The sequence below is a fragment of the Nasonia vitripennis genome, chromosome 5 (genome assembly GCF_009193385.2).
Source record: "Nasonia vitripennis strain AsymCx chromosome 5, Nvit_psr_1.1, whole genome shotgun sequence".
In the NCBI taxonomy this organism is placed as follows: Eukaryota; Metazoa; Arthropoda; class Insecta; order Hymenoptera; family Pteromalidae; genus Nasonia; species Nasonia vitripennis.
Genome location: NC_045761.1, coordinates 20,413,642 through 20,434,227, shown reverse-complemented (window position 1 = coordinate 20,434,227; position 20,586 = coordinate 20,413,642). Strand labels below are relative to the sequence as shown.

The window sequence follows — 20,586 nt, the reverse complement described above, 5'->3', positions numbered from 1 at the left end:
GAGAGAGAGGATAAAAATGAAACGAGGACACATTTTTCCGTATAGAATGTCGATGTATGATTAATCAGTACGTTAGGAATTTGTCAGAGTATTAATTTTTATAAGTTACTGCTTCATTGTTGCAACAAAAAGTGTGACGATTAAAACAAGAAGGCATTTTAAAATAACGAAAAAACTGTTTTCAAACTGTTGTAAGTACAGCTTTTACAAGACATCTTTTTGAATCCCATTCAAATAATTATTTGCATTGATATCTGCAATACTTTCTCTTTATCAAATTATGATCTTTGCTTTATCTTATGTACTGCAGCAAATCCTATTATGAAAGTAATACTATGTAAGATCAATATAAAACATGTTATCTTTCAATACTTATAGGCGTGCACATCGCAAATTGACTAGTTTTTTGAAAATGTCTGGAGATCCTAGAGTAATAATTGTTGGAGCTGGAGCTGCAGGAATTGCTGCAGCATCACGCCTCGTAGAAAAAGGCTTACAGAATATACTGGTTCTTGAGGCTAAAAATCGTATAGGAGGGAGAATTCATACTGTACCATTTTGTAAGGATACAAAGAATTAATCTTTGCTATAGTCAATTTTATTAGGTTATTTTTAATGATTCAAATTCTTTCACTTCAGCGGATAATCTCATTGAATTAGGAGCTCAGTGGTGTCATGGCGAAAAGGACAACATCGTTTACAGTCTTGCTGCACCTCACAATTTATTAGAATCTTCAAAATATATCAATAATCTACCTTCACATATTTTTGTTAATTCAATTGGAGAAGTAATCTCAGAACGAGAAACTGCAGAATTATTAAATATTTACTATAAAATTCTAAATGATGCAGATACTGTAGTACACAAACCTGGAACTAGTTTTGGAGATTATTTCACAGAACGGTAAGATATTAAGTATCTTTCAGATATGACGAAAAAGTGAAAATCATCAACTTGATTGAATTGTTAAATATTAGATTCTACAGAGAAGCAAATGAGAATCCATCAATAAGTAAAGATAAACTAGATCAAATAATATATTGGATACATAGTTATCACAATAGCATTGACTGTACTGATACATGGTATGATCTATCTGCTGTAAGACAACAAGATTATCACGAATGTGAAGGAGATTTATTACTCAATTGGAAAACCAATGGGTATTCTAAAGTTTTTGATCTATTAACAGTATGTATATAGATTTATTTATGTACAGTCGATTTCAAATTAGTTTTTCAATAATTATTATTTTTTAGAAAAATTATCCTGATCCTACAGCACGATTGCCAGTCTATGAAAAAATACTGTTGAACAAAGAAGTTTTGCACATAGATTATAGTTCTGGAAAAGAGATCAAAGTGGTAACAACTGATGGTTCAATATACAAAGCTTCCAATTTAATTTTCACCGCTTCCCTTGGTGTACTAAAGGAGCAATATTCAAGATTGTTCACACCTTCTTTACCACCACTCAAAATACGAGCTATCAAGGTTTTTATGACATAAAAAATTGTATTTTTTATCAGCAATGATTTATCTGTATTAATATAAATGCATAATCTAAATAGCATAAAATAATTTTTAAAGGGATTTAACATAGGTGTAGCAAACAAGATCTTCCTTGAATTTCCTTATAGATGGTGGCCTCAACATTCTGGTGGCTTATGCTTTATGTGGTCCCAAGCAGAAAAGAAGAAATTTAAAGAAACACATACAAAAGTTGGTAGCAATATCAATTAAAAGTTTATTTCACTAATAAATCATTTTAGATTATTAAATCATCAATACTATTTCCAGGATCAACATTGGCTATGTGATGTATTTAAATTCTTCACTGTTGATAATCAACCACGTTTATTAAATGGTTGGGTTGTGGGACCTAATGCAAAATATATAGAAGGATTATCTGATGAAAAAGTATTAAACGATTTATACTTTTTATTGCAAAAATTTTTAAGCCATATTTATGATATTCCAAAACCAAACGCCATAATAAGGTAACTTTAGATTATAAAAATTTACTAAAAATATTGACATTGCATTAATAATATTAATTTTTTTTTAATTATTGCATAGATCGAAATGGTACAGTGACAAACATACAAGAGGATCTTACAGCAACCAAACTTTGGAAACTGAAAGATTAAATGTTAGAACTAAGGATTTATATGACCCAATAAAGGGATCTACTGAAAAACCGGTAAATCGATCAATTTCTACTAATAATCATTTCCTTCTCTACAGTTAGTTATATGATTTACATTAAACTTTTTGCATAATAGCTTATTTTGTTTGCTGGAGAAGCCACGCATGAACATTACTATTCAACTGTGCATGGTGCAATTGAAACTGGATTTAGAGAAGCTGACCGAATAATTGATTATTATAGGTGAGAGCAAGAGCTAAATAATATAAATAATTCTTGATGATATTTTTATTCAAAAATTATTTAAATATTTTAGGTGTATCAAGCCACGTCTTTAAAAGTTATGAGACCCAAAAATATGAAAAATATTAAATCATGTTTGCTGTGAAGATTTTGTGCTAAATAACAAGTGAGGCTTAAGAAGAATATTTGAAAATTTTTTCATCTTTCTAATCTATCAATATAAGTGTTTAATTCTACGAATAACATTCAAAACGGACATATATCTACATATATACATATACATGTGCTGATCTTATTTTTATACATATATACTATATATAGGAATATGTATATAGATATAAGATCTAGATATATACATATATACATCATGCGCACTGTAATGCACTGTATATATGTTAAACATAACCTCAAGAAAACACGCAAAATATAAAGAGACACGCGCTGCAGCGCAATTCGAATTGTACACAATGTAGGCTTTTCAACGTTTATTAGTTTAGAATTTCAATCTAAAAAAAATCAGTAAACGGCGAAAAAATATTAATGCTTGTGTTTGGCATATAATCATATAAGTAGACGTTCTGTAAAATGGAAAATGCAACAAGTAATGGCATGTGCAGTGACAATCAAGATCCTGATTACCAGCTATTTAATTCCCGTGAAAGTCATCAGAATATATTTGAGAAAAATGCACGATCTACTGCAGCTAAGAAAATATCCAAAATTATTGAGGCTGAGTTTATGAAAGAAATCAACAACAAAAAAGATGAAATTCATAAAATTTTCAAAGAGCTGTCAAAGGCTTGCAAGACGTTAAATTATTTACGATATGCAATAGTCACAGACTTTTATAATCAAGAGAATACATTGATTGATCCACAAACATCAAAACAATCACGCCTGCATCCTACTGTTAATGCTCCTACAAAAAGTGTACCAGTTGTTGACATCAATTTTGCAAATAATTGCTTACAAGAATTGGAGCAGGAAAATAAAAGGAAAAGAAAAATTAAAACAGAAGCTGAGGAGTGTAAGAAGAAATGTTTACAATCTGTTGATAGGAAAATCGAAGCAAGCAAATCCAATACTACCATAACGGCACCTACGACATATGCGAATTACAAGACAAAACAGAGAATAATTGTTGGAAATATTTCAAAATGGATCCCACCTGATTTAAGAGGAAATAATGCAAGTCACAAATGGACTGTTTATATTAGGGATAGTGAAAAAAGTGATTTAGGTCAAATTATATCAAAAGTTCGTTTCTTTCTTCATCCCAGTTATAAACCTAACGATGTTGTGGAATTGATATCACCTCCATTTCACTTAGCTAGACTTGGATGGGGTGAATTTCCAATAAGAGTTCAATTACATTTTTCCAATGGTATTGATAAGCCAGTTGATATCATTCATCACCTAAAATTAGATAGAACATTCACTGGTTTGCAAACTATTGGGTCAGAAACAGTGGCTGATATATGGATTAGTATGAAGGATACCTCTGTTATATCAATTCAAAAAGAGGCAAAGAAACAGAATATTGTCTTGAATAATATCAAAGAAGAAAAATCTTCAGATAAACAAGAAGAACCAAAAACAACACCCAAAAATAAGACTAGTTATCAAAGTAAAAAATTCTATACAGACCATGATTATATAGTTACAAATGTAAAGTATGATCCAGAACCATCTTGTCATTCACAGAAAGCACAAGTATTTCAAAATCATATAGTTCATAATCCTCAGAATAGTATTATTGGAACAGAAACATGTTCATCACATGATTTTAAGAAAATAAACTTAGGACAAAATCTGAAAGAAAATCCAAGAACATTGCTGAAAATAAATCATAAAAAAGTATTACTAAATAATAAAACTGTTTATATATCCACACACAGTGGATTAGCAAAAGCAGAATCAAATGAAAATTCATCAATAAACGATAAACATATGCTCGATTACTTAAATAATGAGTCTGTTTTGTCAAAGTTGTCAGATATTGATGAAAAAAGAATGTACCTCAAAATATCCAATCATATTACTAGCGAAGAAAATGCAAGATCATTGGAAAACTTAATAAATCATGCAAAACCAAGCAGTTTGGATAATATGCTGAAATTTGTATGCCGAAGAATGCCTCTTATTACAGAAAAATCTACAGATCCACACTATAAAATATTATATCCTTACGCTAGTGAAAGTTATGAAATATTTAGTAATTGCTCAAGTGCAAAACAAAGATCTTTAGAGAGATATCGTGCTATGTCTGCTCTTGAAATTATGAACAATACAAAGTGTTATAATTATCCTTGTACAGTTAAAGAATTTATAACATGGGCTAGAAGATACTGTTACACTCCATATTTAGATTTCAAAAATATTCACAAAATGTGCACATCAACTCAAACAGTAAAACTGACAGATAATGAAGAAAAGTACAGGTACTCCTCAACAGTTTCAGACGAAATAAAAAATTGGTTAACTGAGTGCCAAAATGTAAGTCCAAGCATTAAAAATCATGACAAAAAAGATGACGATCAGATAGACATTGTAAATATTTCATCAAGTACATCTAATACTTTGTCAATGAAACAAAATTCAAATGTAAAAAATAATCCATTAACCTTCGTAGATTATCCTGAAAACAAAAATAGTCTAAACGAATTTGTCTGTAGAACAGCGCAAAAAATAGGAATAAAATTAACAAATGAGGAAATTGTACCAGGTGTTCTGCACTCTTCAGCTAGTGTCCTCATAACCAAAGCTGTTGAGTGTTTGATAGATGAATTAGCCAGAGTAGCTTTTGCGTGTTCTTTGGATAAATGCAAGACAGAAGATGCTATTTCGATTGAATCTGACGACGTTCGTATGGCTTTGTTGAAGAAAGAAGAATTTCAAATTTTTACAAATGCAGGACTAGGATCAGATGGATAACTAAATTTTAGTTAAGGGTATTTTTATAATTTTGATAAAAACATGCACAAATTGTAAAATTTTAAATATGTACATACATAGACAGATTTTAAATAGTTTTTAGTATTTTTTTAAGATTTTTATTTCAGTGTTATCATAAATGAATACCATTTGTAATTTTTAAATAAATTACTATTGTATTTATATTTATAAAGCTTTAAGAAATTCAATAAAATTGTAAACGTTTTTGGAAGCTTCCAAATAAATATTCTAAATGAAATCAAACCATTTTTTTCTCTTTCAGACATATTTCACACAATACGTTGGTTTATTTGCTCATAAAAGTTTGATGGTCTGTGGTTGGTTCTTAATATTAATTACCTATAGTTCTTATTATTAAATACCTATAGGTATGCGTAATGATGTAAAATTCTATGAAACTGAGAATCGTATATTTTACAACAAAAAAAACATGTAACATTTTCCTTGACATTGGCCTTGCATTTAATCGTCGTTATTATACCTGTATGTACCGAAGATAATCAAGTAACAGTAGGTATATATATATATATATATATATATATATATATATATATATATATATATATATATATATATATATATATATATTTACTTGCACAACGCTATTATAACTGAAAGCTCACAACTCTGCTCCAACTCACGTGAAAGATAACGTATTTATATTCACGACTTAACTGTGTAGCCACTTTGTTTGCTTGAAAAGTGAGACTTACGTCATTACAAATAAAATTTTCAAAAGTTTCTAAAATTAAAATAAAAAATTTTTTTAAACGGCCCGTTATTACACGGCGTCTAATAATTCGAACGACGAACTCGGCAGCTTATGGGTTTTATCCGCACTAATATTATAAAATTACAGCTATATTCCAAAGTATAATTTTATCTAAAATTCAACAGTAATAATAAAAATAAATGTTGAATCATACAAGTAATAATGGGCTTATTTTTGTCAACATTAGATTGTTTAAAAAATCGATATTCATCATCTTCGAAATAGGCCCGCAAGTAACGAACTACCTTTCTGACGATGGCATCGCAGGCAAAGGGCGATCAAAAGCCTCGCTCACCAGGCCCTCCCGTTCACGCACACAGCGACGGCGGCGTTGCGCGCGCTTGAAAGCCGCGAGTGCGTCTTCGGCGTACATGGCGAATCCGCTAAAATCGTAGAGCCGAAAATTCGCCTTGAAATTGCCATTGCGCATCATGAGCCCAGCAATCTGCTCGCAGCTCTTCGTCAGCAGTTGGAGAAACGTGCAGTCCTCGGTAAGCCTCGTGAGTTTCAGCCTAGCGATCTGCGCCCGGCAGTCCCGGTAATATTCCCGCATCCCCGGGTTGCTCCTCACGAGTCTCTCGTCCTTCAGTTTGACCGACGGCTGCAGGCGATCTTTCTTCAACGCCAGCGCCTTGATCATCAACCTGACGCTTGGACTTTCTATATAAGGCGGCTCGATGCTGCGCCAGAGAGCTGTGAAGGGCGTCTTGCCGTCGCAGTCCTCGGCGAGCATGTCCGCACCGGCGGACAGAAGTAGTCTGATATTGTCCTCTCGAGAGTTGGCGCACGCCTCGTGCAACGCCGTGCGACCCTGTGTCGTTTTCAGGTGAATGTTCGCGCCGCGCTTCAGCAGAGTAGACAGCGTCGTTGCTGGCACCTGACTCCTAGCCGCCATGTGCAGCGGAGATAGTCCGTCTTCTGCTAGCGCGTTCGCGTCTGCGCCCATGTCCAGGTAAAGCTTCAACTGGAGAGTAAACACAACGCGAATGGGTACGAAAATCCAGTTTTAGTTCAATATAACTATTATGATGTTATGATATAGGGTACATAAAAAGTTTCAATAAATACCAAAGTGTCGGATGGCCTAGCGGCGGCCAAGTGTATCGGCTGGAACCCGATCGAGGATTTCGCATCCAACGGGACGCCCATCCATATCAGAGCTAGAGCTAGGTAAGCGTCGTTCGTTGAAGGAGCCGCTTCGGTCAAATAATGCAAGACGTTCCGATCCAAGTTGTCTTTGGCAAAGAGATTTCCTCCGTGTCTTATCAGAAGCAGCAGCAGTCGGCCACCCGCAGACCCTCACCAAGCTGAACCGCCTTATGTAGATTGTATCCCAAGGGGCAGTATAGATGTGGTTTCAAGCGTCTTTCCGTACTGCAGGGAAACTGTATGATTAGTGTGTATCAGATATTCAGATTCATAGGTAATAACTACACGTGGGGAACAGTGGTCACACAGTAAAATACTAGACACGCTTTGTGTACGGAATCCGATAGTACTCGCACCTCGACTCCGGAAGACACTTTTTCCAGCCACCTAAGCTCAAGCGTCTCAAGCGTTGTCTCAAGCGTTGTCTCAACGAATATAGACTTGGTAATTGGTATACGGTCGCCGGTCAAATTGAAGGGACGAAAACTTGGGGGACAGGTATAGTGCGTTATAGGTCTTCCCTATGCAGTCTTGGGGCCGGGGCACAGCTATAGTGTAGTATAAGCTCTACGTGTATTTCTAAATGGGACCCCGGCGCCAATACTGACCGTCCTTCTATATATACCAAGTCTATGCTATACTGACTGTGACTGCAGATTTGGCGACGCTTATTAGTCGATGGGCGATTCCTTTCGATTCTGAAAGAATCGACCGATTCTTTTTCTGAAGAATCGATTCTTCCGTCGATTCTTGATTCTCAATTATTTTGAAACTGGGAATCAAGGATCGATTCTTTTTCGGTTTTATTTTAAGTGAAAAATAAAAAATAAAAGTTAAAAAATACAAATTAAAAATCAAGGCTTTTTCGCTCACTTTCCTCCGATGTGCCAAGGTATTTTATTATTTATGTCTCTACGCGTGGGGCAGGTGGGTTTATGCATTTTGATTTTCGATTTGTCACTCTCTTTCGCTCGCCTTCCTCCGATCTGCCGAGGTATTTTATTATTAAAATTTGAGTGATTTTTTAAAACAAACTGATTTAGCGCCGTTCTTTCTACCGTTACTCCCCCTGAAATTTCTCAACAAACAAAATGAGCCTTGTTTCGTTAAGATTAGACAAAAAATTAAAAAAATAAGAGTAATTATTGATGCTTTCTTTTTTAATTAATATCCGAGCAATTAATGCTTGCATTTGTTTGAGAAAATATGGTTTGTGTTAACTTTTAAATATTCTTGCTCTTACATTACTATTCTATAATAATAGTACACATTATGTATAACAAGGGAGTAAAGTTGATGTTTATTCCCGCGGCTGAGAGTTTAAATCACCCGAGGGAATAAATGGAAAAAAATATGAGGGAATAAAATGCTACTTTAGTCCCGCTTTTCAGGGAATAAAGTGGCTATTACAGTTCAGTCGTGAATAAAATAGTATTTGAAAATTCTAAATTCTAAAACTACTCTTTTGACTGCAGAGTGAACTACCTTAAGCGACACGCCCTATTTTTGAAAGCCGATTCTATAATTGTTCAAGTTGGTTTGTTAAAAAAATGTGTTATAATAGGATCGAAGTATTAGAAAATAGTACCTATATTGTGTGCCAAGGGCGTGAAGTGGGCTTTTTTTAGTCCGAGTGTGGAGTTTGCAATACGAGTAAGGGCAACGAAAAAGGTTATAGAACAGCCATAATTAATAGGCATATATGGCTAATTGTAAAATTTAAATGTCAATCTAAATTTTCAAAACGAAAGTAGAAGAAAGGAGCTTTAATTTGCTGATTCTCGTAAAAACTCTTACTGTTCGCATTTTTTTGATATTTTTAAGCCATCTAGACAACTTTTGATCTAGGTAACTTTTAACTCACTAGCCTTTAAATTAAAGCTCTTTCTCATCCTAATAGTAATAAACATTTTTCGATTACGTCTTTAGACACTGCGAGTGGGTAAAGTTGAACCATGGCTAATTTTCGTTAATTTTCCCCATGTTAAATTCCCATAAGAGAATTTCAACTGCCCCGCAAAAGTTTGGCAAGCCATCGGCGATGCACGTGGACATTTGCTCGGTTCAGATAACCCAAAGAACCAAAAAAAGTCGGTCTTGTAGGTGTGCCCTCAATTTGAAATTTGCAACTTCCAGCACCCGAGTTGTTTCAACTCGCTCGTGGATTTGCTCGTTTGGGTCAAATTCGTATTGTTAAGTTGTGTTGATTCCCGATGCGCAGGTTTGGAAGGAGGAGAAATATAGCAGTAGGAAGTGGGAAAATCTTTAAACCATATTTACTATGTATATATTAGGCATATGTTTGGGTCTCAGTTTGGGTCCTTGCTCGTTGGAGCAAACGTTTAATATAATACTGTAAGCACAGCGGTTGAAGTTGAAGAATTGAAGTTTGATGAATGTGCGGTTTTGTTATTATTCTTTGAAGTCTATCTCCTTCTAAATTATTCACTTGTATTTATTAGACTAAGCCACGATGTCATTTTACAATTCAAATACGTCAGAATGGTAAGCCTTTGTTGATATTGCTATTCTTTATTAGAATATTTGAGGGTCTCATTTTATTTTCGCAATTATTTTCAGGTGTGACGTGATTTATTGCGAAGATGGTATTCGTTACGGAAGCGAATATAGAACTCCACATAAAATTTTTCGCATTAATGGCTACACAAATCCAAATTATGATCCAAATGTATTCAGACTTGGATCCATTGTAAGATCGCTGCACGATAAACCAAGATCCTCAGAAGTAACAAAACAAATAAACAATGGGCTTCAATTAAATTTAATTGGATCAGAAGTAATAGTTACAAATTTATCAACAAATGACATTTACGTTGCTGCCATGGATGCAAAAATGGTTAACGCGATCCCTATAGCTCACGTCCTAGTGCGAAAATTAGCAACAGGTATACCGTTTTTTCCTTTCCTTAATTTTTTTTTTTTTACTAAATACAATAAATATTCTGTAATTCGTTTATAAACGTATAATGCATGTTAAGGTGAACAGATCTCAGTTTTCGACTATGTTAACTTTACAAAGGTGTTGGGACACAATGTTAATTACGGCACAGAAGCAGTTCAAAAAATATCAGACTACTGTTACATCAAAGTAAGTTTTAAGAACGATTTCACCTATGATAGAGGACTGTCCGGTTTGCAAGCACCCTGTTGGGTGCAAATTAAATTACATTCGCCGAGAGAGTGGTTAGATCGCGTTTTGAAGGCGATGCCTCCAATAAAGCCGGAAACATCGATTCATGCACTTGGAACAACAGACTGATCTGATCCTATAGATAAGATCTTCATATATTCATATACATCATTGAATCTGACAACGTATAGCTTTATTGAAGAAAGAAGAATTTCAAATTTTTACAAATGCAGGAATAGGATCAGATGGATGACTATAGATTTGAGTTAAGGATATTTTATAATTTTGATAAAAACGTGCACAAATTGTAAAATTTTAAATATGTACATACATAGATTTTAAATAGTTTATAGTATTTTTTAAAGATTTTTATTTCAGTGTTATCATTAATAATTAATACCATTTGTAATTTTTTTAAAAACTACTATTGTATTTATATTTATAAAGCTTTAAGAAGTTCAATGATATTTTAAACGTTTTTGAAAGCTTCCAAATAAATATTCTAAATTAAATCAAACCATTTTTTCTCTTCAAGACATATTTCGCACAATACGTTGGTTTATTTGTTTATTCGCTCATAAGAGTTCGATGGTCTGTTTAATTAATAATACCTATATAGGTACGCGTAATAATGCAAAATCCTTATACGAAATTGGGATTCGTATATTAAAAAAAAACATGCAACATTTTCCTTGGCATTGGCCTTGCATTTAATCGTCGTTGTTATACCTGTATCGAAGATATTTTCACTTGCACAACGCTATTATAACTAAAAGTTCTCTCCAACTCACGCGACTTCTTAAATAATAATAACGACGTGTAAGAATAATTGAGTGTCCTTTAGAGCTACACCTTGTATCTATATCGATGAGTTTCATCGTGAGGGAGTTTAAAAATATTCCTTTTTGCACAATTTTCGTACCCACTTATATATGTACGCAATTTTACCATACCAGTTAAAAAATGATAGTCCCCTGGCTTTTTTTGTTGAACATCTTGAAGAAAAAAAATTGCTCATATTGTTGGGACGAACAACTGGTCTCGCTTGAAGCTGAAAAATCGCATTTTTCACCATCCAGCTACCACTATAATTGCAATTAAAATTTTATTAATCGAGACCTATAGCATTTTATCACTGCAATAAAGTGTTCGTCCCAACAGTAAGCGATTTTTTTCTTCAAGACATTTAAAAATCCAAAAAACCAGAGAGGTTTTAACCAATAGTACAGTCGTCAATTTCTGCGATTATGTAAAGACGTTACTCATACTACATTGACTATATAGCTATTCGTGCAATCAATCAACGCTATGGCATTTATTACTATCCCGTGCTGTGTTTCAATTGTTGAATGTAATTGTTATCACGAATAGGTACACGGAGTTGGATCGTTTCAAATTGGACGCTTGTATATAACAAGAAATATTATTTATTTTATTTGTAATAAAGCGCAACACGCTTTTAATAAATTATTTATAAATTTTGTGTTTGTACAACTGCAAAAACGAGCTCAATCTTGGGAAAACAAGAACATATTATTGGTGCATCAAAGATACAATTAAAAAGTTATCTATTTTTTTGCTTAAAACTTTTACTCATAGATATCTTATAATTTCGGAGTTAATTAATGAAATTGCTCTCGTAGATTATACGTATATTTGTGATGAAAGAAACAAAAAATAGCAACAATCACAATATAGAATTGCGAAATGGATAATTCATCATTAAAGAATGTATTTATTGTGGCATAAAATAATCATGCACTCAATATCGATAATATAATAAAACACATACATTGAAACGTTTCATTTCTAAAATATACCCGCATTTGTTATTTTAAAGTTGCACGAGCTCAATGACCGCACTGCATAAATAGTAAAAGAGCTTATCACTCCACTAATGAAATACGAGTTCGCTTCGGAGATTAAACAAAACGTAAACTTTATGTTTCCGACAAAAATACACGTACGCATTAAGAAATGCAACAAACGATAAAGAAGAATAACATGACAAGCGGTCAAAGCTCCGTTACGAAAATTATCGAATATTCCCTCCAATTCTTCTCAAACAACTATACTGCTCCTCCACAATCTCTAATAACCTTTCAAGTCACATTAAACATCCGCTTCTTGACGCAATTCACAAACACAATGCGACAAAGCTAAAAAATCCGACACACCGACACCGGACGCCTCCGCTATATTCTACTTTGATACTTATATCTATATAGGTACACCTGACGCACACATCATCAGCACACGCAGCTTAGCTCCCACCACGCGCCGCAGACGCGCAACGTCGCGAGAGCTGAGAGCAAGTGCGGTCATTATATTAAACGCCGCGGACTGCAGTTCACCACAACAACAGCTGAGCGCAAGTGATACACATATCCGAACTACAGAACTCGGTTCGGTACAGTCGCGACACTTATGCGGCAGTCATGGGCAGGCAGCTACTTCTGGAGCTAGTGCTGATCGTCTTCGGACTCTTCCTCGTGGGAGGCTTCGCCAACGTCATCCCGCAAAAGGAGCAGGATGAGGGCAACCAAGGCCTCTACAACTCCAGTGACTTTGTCACGATACTGGATGTTAAGAATTTCAAGTCCAGTGTTTACAACAGCAGGAAGACATGGCTCGTCGAGTTCTACAACAGCTGGTGTGGCTTCTGCCATCGGTTTGCACCCATCTGGAAGGACGTAGCCAAGAGTATTCACGGTAAGCCATGCTGAGAATATGCCCTCTGTGTCGTTTGCGTTTTTTCCTTGCAAAATGATTAAATCGTTGCTAGAGATGCTTCTTGCACAATGTTGCGAGAGGCTGGAACGAAAGTTCTTATCATGCTTGAATGGACATCACATAAAATTGTTGGACAATGACGTTATTCATGGTTTTTTGCATCCTTCATTGCATTGTGTGCCACTTTAGCTGATACGACATATTGCTGTAGTATGCGTTTTATAATTTCCATAAGAACTATTTGTTTGGGTAATTAAGTTCTTGATGGCTTGTCTGGGTCATGGGTATTTTTAAGTTAGTTATTTCATTGCTAAAGTTTTCAATAATAAATAGTGTAAGCTTATAACTTATCTTTGTGGAACAGGTAGATTTTTAAACTGATAGCATAATGCTGTATTTGTGCAAATGGATGTGCTATGCAATTTTGCAAATACTAATAATTTAGCAAAGTTTATAGTTATTAACATTGAAATATGCTCAGCTTTATCTACTGCTTTTATGCTAAAACTTGTGGCTGTATATGGTGATAAGGTGGCAGGTTATTAATTCGTACATGCCCTGCCACCATTCTAACTTTATGGCTAATAAAAATTGGAACATTGTCGATTGTTTGACTTATCAATTGTATCTTAATTTTATAGTAGCGACAAAAACATAAATTTGATATATTGAAACTTATGAGCTTTTTTGAATGTGTTGATAGACGTATGAAGAATAATAGTTTTTCACTAATCTTTCAATTAACTGTTTATTGAGTACCATTCGTTATCATAATTAGTACACAATGAGCAATTCTCTATGTTAGAGCAGCAGGACTGAATAAATTAAATACTTAATAATAATCACTTGCAATAACTTGCCTGTTAATTTAACAATAATATTAGTACAATTTTGATGATTTTAAATTAATTTCAGGTTGGAAAAATATCGTTGTGATAGCAGCTATTGATTGTGCCAATGATGATAATAATCCTCTCTGCAGAGAATACGAGGTTATGAGATATCCAACCTTGAAATTCTTCCCTGTTAATTCAAAAAAAGATTTTTTGGGACTAGAAGTACAGAAAGGTAATGATGAAGCACAAATAATACAAGCAGTTATAGACCAATTAGTTAAAGAGCAACAGGAGCAAAGGGGAGCAACTTCATGGCCAAATCTTGTACCATTTCGGTATGTTAAAATTACAAATTATTAATTTAATTTTGTGATTGAGATCAATTGTAATATATTTTTTTTCTTTTCCAGGGGTACTGAAATAGAAACTCTATGGCATGGAGTACCACAAAGTGTTCAATACGAGTTTTTGATTTTTGAAGAACCAAAATCATACTTGGGGGCTGAAGTTATATTAGAGCTGCATAAATTAGATACAATTAGAATTCGAAGGGTGACATCAGAAAATGTGTTCCTTTCAGTCACAAGTAAAGTTACCAAATTTCCTAGTTTAATAGTTATTGATCGAGATAATTCGCAAACATTTTTGAAGATTGATACTATTACAAGAGAAGGTATCAGAAATGTAATCACAGAATTTTTAATATCTAAGGGAATATCTGCTGATATCAAAGATGACATTGAAGAAACTCATGAGAGGCACCCACATAAAACGATTTCAAAAGATGAAAATGAACCAGAAGATTCTAATAATTCATCAGATAAACTTTATCAGTTAGACTTGGAAGCCACTCTTCGTTATTCATTGAATAATGAAATTCCCCTTTCTTCTGCCATAACCGGAGAAAAATTCAAAGCTTTAAAATCATATTTAAAAGTGCTTGCAGAATACTTTCCTGTGCACATGCCAAAAGGAAAGATGTATTTGCAAGTTTTACAAGAAATAGTTGAAGGCAAGAAAAACATCACAGGTAAAGAATTCAAGGGTCACGTAAGAGATAAGGAGGAGAAATTTATGCCTGTCTATTCTGGTCCAAAAACGTGGATTGGATGCAAAGGTAGTTCACCAACTTACCGAGGATACCCCTGTGGTTTGTGGACCTTGTTCCACACATTAACGGTAGCAGCTGTTGAAGAGTCCAATGGGCTCAATGACAATGTTCCACCAGTATTAGCAGCCATGCATGGTTACATAAAATATTTCTTTGGTTGTGCTGAGTGCTCAGACCATTTTCAAAAAATGGCCGAAAGGAGAAAATTGTTTGACACTCATGATGGGAAGGAAAGTATTTTATGGTTGTGGAGAGCTCACAATGAAGTCAATGAAAGATTAGCTGGTGACGATACTGAAGATCCAGAGCACAAGAAGATACAGTATCCTTCAGCTCAACATTGTCCTGAATGTAAGCGGCCAAACGGCGTATGGGATGAAAATGAAGTTTTGAAATTTTTGAAACGAAAATACAGTAGAAGAAATATTGATTTTCAAGGCATTAATGATGAAATATTACGGCGCGAATTAGATAGCAGTGCGTTAAGCTCAGGTGCAAGCCAGAGAAAGCTTGGATGGGACTTTACAATATTTGACATAAGTATTTGCGTTGTGTTGTATGTTATGTCAGCTGCGATACTCACATTGGTATGCATAAAGTTTGCATTCAAAAGAACTTACAAAAAGAAAGTATCGTTTCAAAATTTGCTAGGTATAGCGTGAGTAGAGAATGTAAAGTTAAAATTGAACTTTTAAATGTATTGTGATGACATGGCCTTGGAGTGGAGTGAAGTGTGACTGGTACACTGTTTTACAATTTTTTGGTAAATGTGTACATATTGTGGTGATGTTAATGAACATAAGAATTATTAATAATTTGTACATAGGTTGTGTGACATATTCTCGGTTTTAACAAGAATAATGTTACTGTTATTTTCCAAAAGTGCAAGAATACGATTTTTCATTTTTTATTATATATCAGTATACTTATACATTCATCTTCGTATACGTAAAATCAACGCGTAATGAAGTATTTCAGTTTACTGCGAGATACTATTTCAAATTATATTTTTTTACTTTGACGTACATTTTTATGACTTTATTTCATTATAAAATAATAGCAATAAATTGTAATCTAAAAATGTCACGTCGTTTTATATGATATATATAGTACTTTGAGGGTGAAAATTTAAAGATTATTTCAATTTATGGTCTTGTTAAAAAATGATTTTGTATATAAAATAATCAATTGCGTGACTTTAATTTTTTTTATATGAAAATCTGATTCTTAGCACTTGTCAATTAAATTCAATCAAGTTGTGCAGCTGTGTGAATACCGAGATGAATTTTGTGATTGCCAAAAAATAGAATTATTTACGTTGTGCGTTGTATCGATTAAAATATAACGTCGCTCTATGAAAGTTCATTCTGTATATAATTTATAATGTGCATGTTTTTCGTGCAATATGTTTCCGGTCTTCCTAAATACAATATATGTATGTTTTAATCATTGTAATTATCTTATAATACATTCTAATTATTTACATTTTACACAATTCGTCTTTTTATTTACCTCCGAATTAGAATGAATATGTTATTGTCAATATAATTTTCTCAATATTATCATTACATCATAATAGTTTTAAAACTTATGGATATTTTGTTCCAACACACGTGCAACAAGTTTTAGTCTGTATCATTGTTGTTACTTGTTGAAGTATTCTTTTTACAATATGGTTTGGTCTGAATTCATGATTTAGTCTATAACTCGACATGAACTAAAACGAAATTCGCATGCTAATTGCAAACTGCAAAAGCGCACTATCTATTTGCAAATTACATAAACGCAAAAATCACGACTCTCTGCTCGCGGGTCGCGTGCAAAACAGGAATTGGCAATATCTACGGAAAAGGGCCTGCTATAAACTAAAACTGCGCTTGTCGAACTTCAGATGTTTTTTATACAGCTGAACTTACATACTTATATACTTATAGGTATAATACTTATTTGTTTCAATATACATCAGTCAGATTATACTTATGTTCTGGCACAATAAGGAATCGTCGGACGCACTACAATAACAACATATAAGATTGGCAAAAGATCTCACAGGTAAGTTTTTTTTTTATTAAGCTTACCCAAGACCCTTAGGGGTCCTATACAGCAATACAGATATTTCTACAGAAAAATATTTATACATATACTCTCCTTGAGGGAGAGTGAGGAAAAAAAATCGTATTCTTTTCTTAAGAGATACATAACATAATATTGTTCGAGGTACAGTCTATACATTAAATTTGTAATTCACAGTTTTTTAGGAATTCGCATATAATATGTAATATACTTGGATCGATTGAGGACAGGAAGGATTTTATGGTGAACGGTGGAAACTGTTTCTTTTTTTTTAGTTGTCGCATTAATTTTTCTCTTTGAGATTCGTATTTAGAGCAATTCCACAAGATATGGTTAAGGTCTTGTTCTTCGTAGCCGCATTCGCACTTTGGATCAAAAATTATATGTACACGGAAAAGAGAAGCCGCAAGATTATAGTGGTCTGCTCTAGATGCTAGATCTGTTGATCATAACAATATTTTCTCTGGAAAAACTTAACTTGTAGAACCACGGTTTAACAGTTTCAGTTTTGTAAATTTTGAAATATTCTTTTCCTTTTTTCTGACCTTGTTCTTTAATTATGCAGTCGGTATTGTAGAAAGCTGCTCTTTTAGCTGCTTCTAGAAGGTCAGTGTATGGCACTCGAGCGTAGTTTACAAATTTCTTTTCGGTAGTTCTTTTGGCTGCCTGATCAGCCAATTCATTTCCCTCGATTCCTAAGTGCGCCGGGATCCAATAGAAATGGAGATTGTTTTGTGGGTTATTCTTGTTAAATAGTTTGTAGTTGAATTTGATTTTTAAGATATATGCATTAGTGTGTATATCAGTTTTTGAGCTTTGGAGACTTAGCAGCGCACTTAGTGAGTCTGGAAAAATCATGACGTCGCGGATATTATAATGCAATGCAAGTTCGGTAGCTTCGTACAGAGCGATGCATTCGGCTGTATAGATCGATGCCTTACAGTTTATACTCTTATTTACTTCTAAATTAAGCTTTGGAATCACGCATGCTGAGCCAACGTTTCTGTTACCAGGTATTTTACTTCCATCGGTATATATATCTAAAGTATCTTGGTTTTCTAAGAATGATTTGAGCGCTAGATTTGGGTGTTTGATTTTTTTGTAGCTTCTGTCCGAAACTTGTGTTGATTGGAATTGAAGTGATGGCGGTATTGTAGTCATGGAGGAAGATATTGTAATTACACTGGGAGTCAATTGAGTCAGCAAGCGTGTTCATGTTCGCTATGCATTAGTTTAGTATACTTTTCCGATCCCTTTTTTTGCTGCTACAGTCGCATATGCCAGTTTATTATAGATTAAGCTACTCTTATTAGACGTAGCTTTACCGATGTATTTATTACCTAAAAACTTCGCTCGTTCTTGGATCAATGGTAGCTTAGATTCAGCTAATAATATATTAGTTGGAGTGGTCCTCCTGTAACCTAAGGCAATTCTTATTGCCTCACAGGTAAGTTGAAGCACATCTAAGTAAAAAATGATATATTTGTTTCACAAAATCAGAAGATCGTGCAGCGATTGTCCAAACGACGCATTCCATGCCGAGCGTGATCGTCCGGGTATAGCGGGTTTTCCCCATTTTTTGTGAGGATTAACGCGAGAGCTGCAGCTGCGACTACCGAACTACCGCAATAAACCAATAAAACAAGGCGCAGAAACGATTTCGCATTGTCTTAGGAAGCGGAGGGTTTTATTGCGGGGACAGGAAAAGGGCTCATTCGGAGGAGCATCTGGTCTGCAGCGACTGCAGCCCCCGCGAGGACTATAAAGGCACCTGGAGGCTTATATTTAGGACTTGACTGGCTCGAGTCGCGAGCGGCGAGGCTCGAGAGGCCGGAAACTAGGAAGGGTCAGTTTGGTCTGAGCTGCGCCGCGGAAAACGTCGTTGTGGAAAGGAGTATAAGGTATTCGTTGTGTGCATTTTGAGGAAACTGTTTGGTGATTACATATTTAACATTAATATTACAATTGTGAGTATTTTAATTGAAATTTTATCTTGGATTTTATAAAGAAAATTATTACGTATAGTTACGTGTGTGTTATAATATATAAGTATAGTTAATAAGAATGAACTGACAAATGCGTATCAAAAACAAAAGTGTAACCAAAGACTGTGCGAGTGCAAGATTGAACGCCCGGTTAGTCGTATCATATAGTCAGCCGCATTTTCTTCCAATCTTGCTGAAGTATACTCCGAGAAAAGATTGTTAAACCATAAATAAACAAGTATTAATCTCACCTTTATAGTACAATGGCTCCAAGAGTGCGCTGGTTGAGACCGGAGGACCATCTCTGCTCGATGTCGCTTGCAAAAGTGAAAAAACTCACTATCCCCATGAAGGCCAAAGGAAAAGTTTCCTCGGGAAAAGGAGCCAGCAAACTACCATCAGCAGCCTGGCGAAGAAACGAAAGACGTTTACAGTAATGAAGCAAGGTGACAGCGAGTCGGTGACCAAGTGCAGGCACGACAAGATCAAGGAACATAATTGCGTCTCTGTGCAAGTTTGGGGGTCGATTTGGAAGATAAGATGAAGGACAAGTTTATCAAGGCAAGTCCATCGCACTTTTTATCTGAATCTCGAATCATTGTTATATATTTTAAACGTAATGAGATTTTCCTTGAGCTACGTTGGCATACGCGTTTTATTGCCATTTATTCGATTTATTTACTTTTTGAGGTTATCAAATTCATAAAAACGCGTGCGAAATTAAACTGCCAATCAGAGGGCCAGAATAAAATCGTTACAGTAGTATTGGGCCATAATTCAGTATTAGCACCTGTAAAACAAAAATTAATTAATACTCTTACGTTTTAAAGGGCTTGAAAGCTGGACCGATTCACGACGGTGTGCAGGAGATTACCGGCTCTATGGACGAATTACTGGAAGCTGCGAAAAATCTGGAAAGCAATTATAACAAGCAGGCTTTTGGATCGGATTTCGAGCCATCGAGCAGCGAGGACAGTGGCAACTCTGAAGCCGACGTCGATTTCGAAAAGGACAAAAAGAACTACCGCGAAGTTCACGCATACGACTGTCCGTGTATTAATTGTAGTGAGTCCCGTTGTCAATGTTTGGCCTTATTTTTGTTGACGTTGTAATTCTTTAAATTTATTCAAAATTTTCAGACATAATAAGGCACAACAAATCGGGGAAATATTACGATCCCAACAACTCTCATCCTAAGAAGTTAATTCTTGTGAGTATACTGATATCCATATTAAAAAACAAAACATTTTCAATATTGCTTTCATTGTGATAACGCGATTAAAAATATTTCATTTTTCAGGTTCCCAGATGGCTGTAAAAAGTAATCAAGATACATAGTTTTGCCTCGTTACTATATAAGTATTTTATAATAACGTTAGTTTTAAAATTAAATACAAAACCATTAATTGTGAGAGTTGAATACCAATTA

At 34.5% G+C, this 20,586-nt stretch overlaps 5 protein-coding genes across 11 annotated transcripts; 4 read left to right on the top strand and 1 right to left on the bottom strand.

The window, feature by feature from the left end:
• On the top strand, nt 1–5,586 carry LOC100118231 (spermine oxidase-like). Of its 3 annotated transcripts, XM_001602203.6 has the most exons (10): nt 1–191; nt 379–560; nt 640–904; nt 979–1,192; nt 1,261–1,494; nt 1,591–1,722; nt 1,801–2,000; nt 2,080–2,203; nt 2,286–2,392; nt 2,466–3,973. In XM_001602203.6, exons 2-10 carry the CDS (start codon nt 413–415, stop codon nt 2,485–2,487), a joined length of 1,446 nt encoding a protein of 481 aa, XP_001602253.2. In that variant the 5' UTR covers nt 1–191; nt 379–412; the 3' UTR covers nt 2,488–3,973. The 3 variants fall into 3 exon arrangements, with proteins under 3 accessions (XP_001602253.2, XP_032456878.1, XP_032456877.1); XM_032600987.1 differs by lacking the exons at nt 1–191; nt 379–560; nt 640–904; nt 979–1,192; nt 1,261–1,494 and adding an exon at nt 5,025–5,281 and having other exon boundaries at nt 2,466–4,942; XM_032600986.1 differs by lacking the exons at nt 1–191; nt 379–560; nt 640–904; nt 979–1,192; nt 1,261–1,494 and having other exon boundaries at nt 2,466–5,586.
• LOC100678803 (receptor-interacting serine/threonine-protein kinase 4-like) lies at nt 5,432–19,558 on the bottom strand. 5 transcript variants are annotated; one of them, XM_032600989.1, is made up of 3 exons: nt 19,409–19,558; nt 7,188–7,493; nt 5,432–7,083 (listed from the first exon to the last, which is right to left on the bottom strand). In XM_032600989.1, exons 2-3 carry the CDS (start codon nt 7,266–7,268, stop codon nt 6,361–6,363), a joined length of 804 nt encoding a protein of 267 aa, XP_032456880.1. In that variant the 5' UTR covers nt 7,269–7,493; nt 19,409–19,558; the 3' UTR covers nt 5,432–6,360. The 5 variants fall into 5 exon arrangements, with proteins under 5 accessions (XP_032456880.1, XP_008205835.1, XP_008205860.1 ...); XM_008207613.4 differs by lacking the exon at nt 19,409–19,558 and adding an exon at nt 7,554–7,919 and having other exon boundaries at nt 7,188–7,504; XM_008207638.4 differs by lacking the exon at nt 19,409–19,558 and adding an exon at nt 7,576–7,919.
• LOC100678835 (mothers against decapentaplegic homolog 5-like) lies at nt 9,555–10,791 on the top strand. Its single transcript, XM_003424767.5, has 3 exons — nt 9,555–9,773; nt 9,849–10,174; nt 10,268–10,791. The coding sequence occupies exons 1-3, from the start codon at nt 9,742–9,744 to the stop codon at nt 10,546–10,548; spliced, it is 639 nt and encodes a 212-aa protein (XP_003424815.1). The 5' UTR covers nt 9,555–9,741; the 3' UTR covers nt 10,549–10,791.
• On the top strand, nt 10,782–16,589 carry LOC100118345 (sulfhydryl oxidase 2). The gene is made up of 3 exons (XM_001602284.6): nt 10,782–13,131; nt 14,068–14,323; nt 14,399–16,589. Exons 1-3 carry the CDS (start codon nt 12,858–12,860, stop codon nt 15,759–15,761), a joined length of 1,893 nt encoding a protein of 630 aa, XP_001602334.1. The 5' UTR covers nt 10,782–12,857; the 3' UTR covers nt 15,762–16,589.
• On the top strand, nt 19,417–20,569 carry LOC103316059. The gene is made up of 4 exons (XM_032600990.1): nt 19,417–19,718; nt 19,988–20,222; nt 20,297–20,367; nt 20,458–20,569. The coding sequence occupies exons 1-4, from the start codon at nt 19,698–19,700 to the stop codon at nt 20,473–20,475; spliced, it is 345 nt and encodes a 114-aa protein (XP_032456881.1). The 5' UTR covers nt 19,417–19,697; the 3' UTR covers nt 20,476–20,569.
• Nucleotides 20,570–20,586: the final 17 nt, after the last annotated feature.